General features: G+C 32.7%; 2 protein-coding genes across 2 annotated transcripts; one reads left to right on the top strand and one right to left on the bottom strand.

Moving 5' to 3' along the window:
- The first annotated feature begins 953 nt into the window (after positions 1–953).
- Positions 954–2,046, top strand: LOC127255917 (uncharacterized). The gene is made up of 2 exons (XM_051281691.1): positions 954–1,375; positions 1,647–2,046. The coding sequence occupies exons 1-2, from the start codon at positions 1,171–1,173 to the stop codon at positions 1,679–1,681; spliced, it is 240 nt and encodes a 79-aa protein (XP_051137648.1). The 5' UTR covers positions 954–1,170; the 3' UTR covers positions 1,682–2,046.
- Positions 2,047–2,857: 811 nt separating this feature from the next.
- LOC127255915 (superoxide dismutase [Cu-Zn] 2) lies at positions 2,858–6,891 on the bottom strand. The gene is made up of 6 exons (XM_051281690.1): positions 6,642–6,891; positions 5,050–5,145; positions 4,928–4,959; positions 4,144–4,219; positions 4,000–4,053; positions 2,858–3,165 (listed from the first exon to the last, which is right to left on the bottom strand). Exons 1-6 carry the CDS (start codon positions 6,844–6,846, stop codon positions 3,137–3,139), a joined length of 492 nt encoding a protein of 163 aa, XP_051137647.1. The 5' UTR covers positions 6,847–6,891; the 3' UTR covers positions 2,858–3,136.
- Positions 6,892–7,924: the final 1,033 nt, after the last annotated feature.

Here is a 7,924-nt window from a genome sequence, read left to right as displayed (position 1 = left end):
CGTCATTTATATCTTTTGGTTGTTGTTAGTATTTGAGGACAACTATGTCCAGAGATTGTCCGGATCAATAGAAAATAATCTAGTAAAGGAGATGGGAAAGCATTTACTTCATTCTAGCTCTAGTTAAAGTCAAATGCATATTCAATCCGTTTTGGCTTGATTGTCTCCCACGGTGGAGAGCAAATGGAAAGAGTAAAGCTGCGATTGAAGGAGTAAATCATTTATTTTCATCTTGATATGATTTGATATTGGATTGATGGATTTGATGAGTTGCTTGCTTGTGCGCATTAGTTATTGTTGCTGATTGTGATGGATAATTAAGCTGATGTGCATGGATTAATGGGAAGTCTTTTACATTCTGGAACACCGTCAACCCCTATTTTGTCGTTGAAGGCTTTTTGTTTGATGTCTCCTAAAGGGGTGGTGGATTGCATGTTGTTTGATGCATTTATTCTTGGTTATGGGGAGTTTACAGTGGTTTGAATGTGTGCGTATCGTGTGTAATGCTGAGAAGATATCCCCTACTAAGGTTGGTAAACATCAACCAAAAAAGGAGAGATTGTTAAAATTAAATTGTATTTGTTTTTGGATTTTGGTTGATGTTGTTTGCAGATTGTTTGATTAGAGGACGAACAATGATGGACAGACGCGGCCCAATTTGTCTTGAGTCCAATCAAAGAAATGACCTAAATTGATCAAACCAATGAAGATCCAAACGAATTGATCGAAAAAATGAATTGATCGAATTTATAGTCTGATTGTAAAAGCTGTCTTTATTACTCATGTGCATATTTTTTGTGTTGAGATATTGTTGCTGTATGATTTGGATCGAATTTGGGCCAACAAAATCAATTTTTATGCAAACAAATTCTTAGAATATAATGTACTTTAATAATTAATAATGATAATAATAATAAAGAGCTGGGAACGTTGACCAGGAAAGAAGTGAACGAGGACAGCTGCAGCGGCACCGCGTCCGCGCCCGCCTCGTTCCCTCTCTCTCTCTCTCTCTCTCTCTCGCTTCCCCTCTTCTTCTTCGTCGTCTTTTTCTTCTTCTTCGTCTTCTTTTCTTCTTCTTCTTCTTCCTTCTTCATTTGCTATTGCCAATTGATTAATTCATTTCCGTTGCACAAATTGATTAGTATTAATTTGTGTATCGACGACAGATCTATGGGTATGGGTATGGGTATGAATGGAGGGGGCAGGGTGCACCACGACATCGACATGGTAATTCCCATCTACAACAACCAGATGAGGAATAAGAAATCAACGAATATTAATGGATCATCATCGTCTTCATCTGTTATTGCGCTGCACGCCATTCCCCTTCTACTCATCCTCTGTGCAGCAATTCTCTGGTTTTTCTCTTCCCCAGGTATTTATATTTATATTTATATTTATTTCATCCATTCATTCATTAATTTGCTTTACATATATATACATATAGTTACTTAATTCATTTCCATTCATTAGTCTTCCATCTGATCTGATTTTTCGATTTCTTATGTTTATTTATTAATTTCTGCTGTACTCTAAACCCATAATTATATATATCTATATCTCTATATGCTTATTATACTGTTTTTGTTGCTTGATTCAATTATATATATGGATGATGAGACGTTACGTTTATTTTTTAATTGCAGTCGAAATGAGCGAAGGTGGTGTCTCCAAGCTTTAACAGCCATGGCTGATGGGCAGCAATGGCTTGTCCCGCCCCACCCCACCCCACCAATCCAGGTTGCCTGCCTGTTGCTGTTAGTTGGTAATTAGTATAATCAATCAACCTCAAGAACACACCCACCCCCACCCCCACCCCCCAAATTAAATTTAAATAGTAGTCTAGTAGATGATTTCATTTACCATTAATTCATTATAATTTTTTCTTTTTTACAAGTACCTCTACATTTCTTGACTACAAAGGGATTTGCTGGATTTAAATTGAATCTTAATGTACCTCTACATTTCTTGACTACAAAGGCATTTGCTGGATTTAAATTGAATCTTAATTTAAATAATATTCCCTCCGGACGGACCATATTGTCACTTTCGTTTTTGGAGAATGATTACACAATTTAATCTCATTTTAAATTTTTTAATTTATTTTTTTTATTTTAATTAAACTAATTAGTTATTTTAATCTTAATTTATAATTATTTATATTATAGGATAATTATTTTCATTAATACATTCTTAATTATTCTGTGTCTGTGTCTACAGTGTAGCAGATACGGTACGTGGGATATTGTGTGTTTGTTTTGTGAAATTATTTGAAAATATATATTTTATCTGAAATATAGAAATTATGTAGACAATATAAAAGAATGCATAATAAATATATGTAGACGGACAAATTATATAACACCCTGTGTTTTTAATAAAAATACACAAAACACATTGAATGAAACACCCTCTTTGTCCAAAATTGATGTTCGATTCTAAATAAAGATCTAAATTAATTTTATATAAATAAAAAATGTAACATATGTTAAATAATTTTTTTAAATAAATAAATAATTGATCGATAATTTATTTAAGTTTTTTAAGGACATGTTATCTGCCCAGCCATATACAATTATGGCGCTGACAAATTAGATATAAATCTATAGCATACCTAATGCTTTTGAACCAGCTATATATAAGATTGAACACCCATTTATTCAAGTTATTTAAATATATATCATTTCTAGTAAAATAATACTATGAAACAAGTGCAGGAAATTAAGAAACTAGATATACATACATACACACTGCAGTTAATTATATGGTCCAGTCACCAAATAGTTACAGCAATAAAATAAAAGTAGCCAGAACAAACAGGAACATAATAGAAATTTGCTTAATCCAATGGTTCCAATTTGTTGATTGTAGATCCAAAATCAAAAGTGTAAAGTAAAGGGATAACCTTTTGTAGGATTTGCTTAATCACTTGGCATTAAAATTATACAATATGCACAAAAATTATTTATATGGTTGGTTACTAATTGGGCATTTTTTTACAACTCTTGTATAGCCTTGATTCATCACATGGGAAGTTCAATAACTAAAACCAAATAACAAGTAAATGACTTGAGGTCAAAAGGCTTACTATCGTCGTCGACTTACACAGTACTTGTTATTTGCTCCGAGTTCATATCTAAACAGATGACTGAAGGCCAATGATACCTGCACACGAAACAGGACCACAGCAACGTCAGATCATAAAATTCATCACTTCCATTTGTGATCGATGCAAATGGAAGTGGACGACTGCCAATCCATTTCAAAGTGGTCGAAACCATTCAATTCAAGTGTTGCTAAAACCTTGTATGAACCATAGTCAGCTAAAATAATCAATCTGAATCTCAAACAATGAACAAAAAAGCATAAGTGATTTTCAAGACATTGTCCACAAAATCTTCTTATTATAGGTTCCACGAAGAGTGTGAGAAAATCAAACCATCCGTCTGCCGTTGTTATATTACTTATCTCTTTCTTTAATCCTGCCACATTATTCGCTAAAATGGGGTAACAGTTGAACTTTAGATACTGCTATAGTAGACGACATTCAGAGCCACAACATGATAAAACAAAGAACCCATCAATTGACTATAGAACCCTAAAAGAAATTTCTCTGAAAAATAATAAAAAAAATCCTCGCTGTTGTTCATCATTTTATGCTTCAAAAGGTGTGTCTGTCGGTGTTTTCAATCATGTTTTAAGTAAACAACTTTTCTCTTAAAAACTAATCACTTTCCAATTCCCTTTTCTCATCCAGAACTCAATTTCCATTCAAAAATACCATATCCAACTAATTTTCTATTTTAAACATCACTCCCAACACCTATTTCTATTTCGAAAAATTTCTACTTCAAACATGGCAAACAACAAAAACACTCCAAAGACATACAAACACACCCTGAATAATATTCATGTTGTAAATCTACAACATGGAGATTATTAAATTAGCTCAGGTAAACATGCTCAGTATCTAAAATCTAAATGCAAATTAAAGGTTACCGCATCCAACTCTTGCACCTGCATTGCCAGTTGTCTTGCTTAGTTCATGTCCTCCTGTACAACACCCAAACATTGCGGCTCATTCACTCGTATACCAAACAGAGTTTTTCTGCTGCTGGAATCATTATATTGAGTGCACGATACCTTTTCCCAGGTCATCAGGATCAGCATGCACAACAACAGCTCTTCCCACGATGGAATGCTGGCCAATCATTGGGATCTGTGAAAATGAAATAATTCAAGTATTGCAGAACTGATCTTTAATCTATAATATCCTCTTACATTAGTACATTCCCAGTATTAATTACAATAGGTATCTGAGATAAACAAAATTTCGACAGATTGTAAGGTGACAAAACACAACAATATCTAGATAATATAGCTCGGGACATTAGCTTCCCAGCAGTAACTGGATAAGGCTAGTGAATGATTATGTGATGCAATTCAAGTAACATTTCAATCACAAACACCAAATTTGCATTAGAAACAGCATGCATTCGTTTGATAATTGAAAGTCCACATAAACAACACAGCTCATGGCCTGAAGAAACTGCGATGATGAAATTGGGTAGAAAACCTTTAATGCATAGTGACAATCTTTTTCGGCACTATACTATGTAGGTTAGAAGGTTTCACTGTCTTCTTGCAGTTAAGTTCTAAGACTGCCAGGGATGAGTGCAACTAAAACATATCAGCAACAGAAACAATAATCATGCTCGAAAGTTAAACTTGTTTCCGTATTTTAAATTTCCAGTAACATCACATATTAATTGTTGCTACCTAAGTGAAAAAAAAAAAAAGAAAAGAAAAGAAAAAAGATACATATTGTAGCAACAACAAATGTTAACTCAATTCTTTTCATGGTTATCATTTGTTGAAAGAGAAATACATTTAATAAGTATGTTAAAACCTACCAAATATACATTACCTGCCTGTCAGTGATTGATATTTCAGCAACCCCTGCAATGTCAGAAGTTGACCAAATCTAGTAGTTTGCTCGGTATACTAATTATTCTACAGAGAAAGCAAGTGATTAAATCAGGCACTCACCATCTGAGGCAGCCAAAATGTTCCCTAGATCACCTGCATGACGCTCTACATCCTCTGGAGATCCATGATCCTTCATCAATGGATTGAAATGAGACCCTGAAAGAGTATGTGGGAAATAAATTATTAGTGAGGAAAAACCTATGTACTCACCAGGCACAACTTTATATATTTGGTCAAATGAAACAGTTGTTTAAGTTTAGGTTTAGATTGAGGTTAGACGACAGCTTAATTGAGGCAAAGCCCAACCAACTGAATGCTTTTAAGCGTGTATATTACCAACCAAATAACAATTCATCATTATATAAAACTCATTTTCATTAAGCTTTGTTTCAAGAAACACACATCACACTCGATTATTAGTGTCTTTACTTCTACTTTTTGTGCTTCTCTCTTAAGGAACATTCACAATGGACACTTAGCTCCATGCCTCCATGTTAATAGGACAAAACAAAATTTGTTAAATATAAAGGATGTTATATACATTGTATTTTTTGTTATGATATATTTAAGGTAAAAGTAGTTGTTCAATGTGATGTTTTATATAGAAATAGGTGAGGGTGATAATAAATTAAATAGAAAAATATGGGTTTTGAAAACACAAAAGAGCAAATGCAAATTCGTCTTTAGCAGGTCAGAGGGTTATTATTTGTCCAAATCCTTGGGGTCGTGCAATTCTGAGTTCTTTTTAAATTGCGAGATACAAGTCATTTAGTTGAGATATCCAACAATAAATAGGTTTAGTTGCTGTGCATTGTAGATGGAGAAAAATATTTGACTATAATGGTATTGCTATTTCATTCTATGTTATTCTTCCTTCTATGTTTGCACTTTAATTTAACAGTGGCATGGGATCTTAGTGTGCCCATAGTAGTTGTGTCCCCACTGTGTTTGATAGGAAACGAAACTCTAAATTCACTTTTGTTTTCTCTTATAATATGTCCATAGGCACTTTTTCCATTCTTGCGATCCAGCAATTCGATGGTATGATTATTGGTGTATGTTAATGGAACATTTTTTCTAAGGTCCAAAAAGTTGTGGGAAGCTATAGAGACTGCAGTAGGAAACCATAGCTAAAGTGACTAACCCGCAAAAAGCTAAGGTCGAAACCTTACAATTGAAAGATGTCAAAGCCAAGAATGACCTATTCTAAGCCATTAATCGCACAATTTTGGAGACCATCCTTCATAAAGACATCTTCAAACCGATATGGGACTCAATGAAGAAAGGATGTTTAGGTGAATGCAAAGACAAAGGAATTAGCAAGACAGAATTTACCTACAAAGTTCAAAATGCTCCGAATAGAGGCAGAAGAAAATTTTCCAATTTTTTTCTCCTGAACTATTTCAACAGTCAATAAACTGAGTGTCCACATTGCGACCATTGATAACAATGGTTGCTACAGTTGTTGAAAAACTTCCAATTCAAAGAGCAATTTCCACAGTATTGGATTCAAAGAAATCACAGCGAATCTGATAAACTATTCAATTGAAAAGAGACACATCTGATTGGGATTATTGATTGATATAAAGGGAAAACAAAACAACAAGAACAAAAAGAAAAGAGGGCGGAAAGGTAGAAGCAAGGCAACCAACCAGTGGAATTGCAGCCGTTGGTAGTGTCTCCGAAAGCATGGATATGAAATCCATGAAGGCCGGGAGTCAGGCCGCTGATTCTTCCTGTCACCTGGGTAGTACTAAAATTGCCGGCAGTAGCTGTATCCTGAGTGAACTGGATGAAGCCTTTGACTTTGCTGTCGATGCCGCCGGAGATGATGGCCACCGCTTTCACCGTCCCCATGTTTTTATTGATTGATTATTCCCTCCAAGAGACGAAGCCACCATCCATTTTATCGCTTTATCTACCACAGGCAGATACGCCGCCCAATCGGTTCGAACCGCCGGTTCGCCTGTTTCAACCGAACCCATACCGGTTTTTACGCCGGCGAGAAAATTGGGTTGTGCAACGACGGTTGTGAAATGTGAATAGTTGATATTTAGGTCAAAATCTTCAAAATAAAAATAATATTAATATTTATAAAAAATAATTATTAATAATATAGAAAAATTAATAATATAATACGATTAATATAATACACCATCCATCGCAGTCTACATTGTCGTTTTTGTCCGTCTTAAGTTACGTTCTTTTATTTTAAAATAAATTATTCTTATACTGTCTATGGTAACCCGAACGTCATAGATGGAATTGAGAAAGTATTATTTTTTTGTATTTATATTTATAACTTTATAAATATTTTACTATATAATTATATTTAATTTAAACTATAATATTATCTAAAACTATTTATACTTTAGACAGTTGATTAGTTTTTTAGTTTGTCTTAACTCATTTAAATTTTTATTTTTATAAAATAATTAAAATTTCTGAATTTTTTATAGATATATACATTTCTATTATATAAAATTTTTATTATGTATAAGATAATATTTGTATATTATACTTCATTCATCTCAAAATAATATGGATATTTGAGATGAACACGATAATTAAATAATAATAGTATTATATTGAGAGTGGATATAAAAGTGTTTCTAAGAACCAAAATGCTCATACTTTATTGAATTATTGTGAAAAAATGAGATAATTTTGTAAAAAAATTTGGAGAGTTAGTTACCAAAAATAGAAATGCGATTATTGTTTTGAGACGAAAGAATATAGCAAAATGAAATTTTTGTTTTTGAACAGAGAAAATATATTTAATTGAAATACAATACTAAAAATATTTAAACATATATTTTAATTTTTTTAATAATATATATTAATTTATATTTTTAAAATACTAACAACACTATTTATATAAAAAATAATAAAATAATATTATAATTTACTATTAATAACTTATAAATTTACACTA

This window comes from Andrographis paniculata, unplaced genomic scaffold (assembly GCF_009805555.1).
Source record: "Andrographis paniculata isolate CXL003 unplaced genomic scaffold, ASM980555v1 Contig54END, whole genome shotgun sequence".
Classification (NCBI taxonomy): domain Eukaryota; kingdom Viridiplantae; phylum Streptophyta; class Magnoliopsida; order Lamiales; family Acanthaceae; genus Andrographis; species Andrographis paniculata.
Note: the sequence above shows the minus strand (reverse complement) of the source record. Positions and strands in the feature narration are given on the sequence as shown.

Bases quoted from the DNA above. Each gene is read 5' to 3' on its own strand.
- LOC127255917 (XM_051281691.1), top strand. From the start codon at position 1,171: ATGGGTATGGGTATGGGTATGAATGGAGGGGGCAGGGTGCACCACGAC. The intron at 1,376-1,646 runs GTATTTATATTT...TTTTAATTGCAG, and splicing joins CTGGTTTTTCTCTTCCCCAG to TCGAAATGAGCGAAGGTGGT.
- LOC127255915 (XM_051281690.1), bottom strand. From the start codon at position 6,846: ATGGGGACGGTGAAAGCGGTGGCCATCATCTCCGGCGGCATCGACAGC. The intron at 5,146-6,641 runs GTTGGTTGCCTT...ATACTCTTTCAG, and splicing joins CAACGGCTGCAATTCCACTG to GGTCTCATTTCAATCCATTG. The intron at 4,054-4,143 runs GTATCGTGCACT...GGTGTTGTACAG, and splicing joins TCCTGATGACCTGGGAAAAG to GAGGACATGAACTAAGCAAG.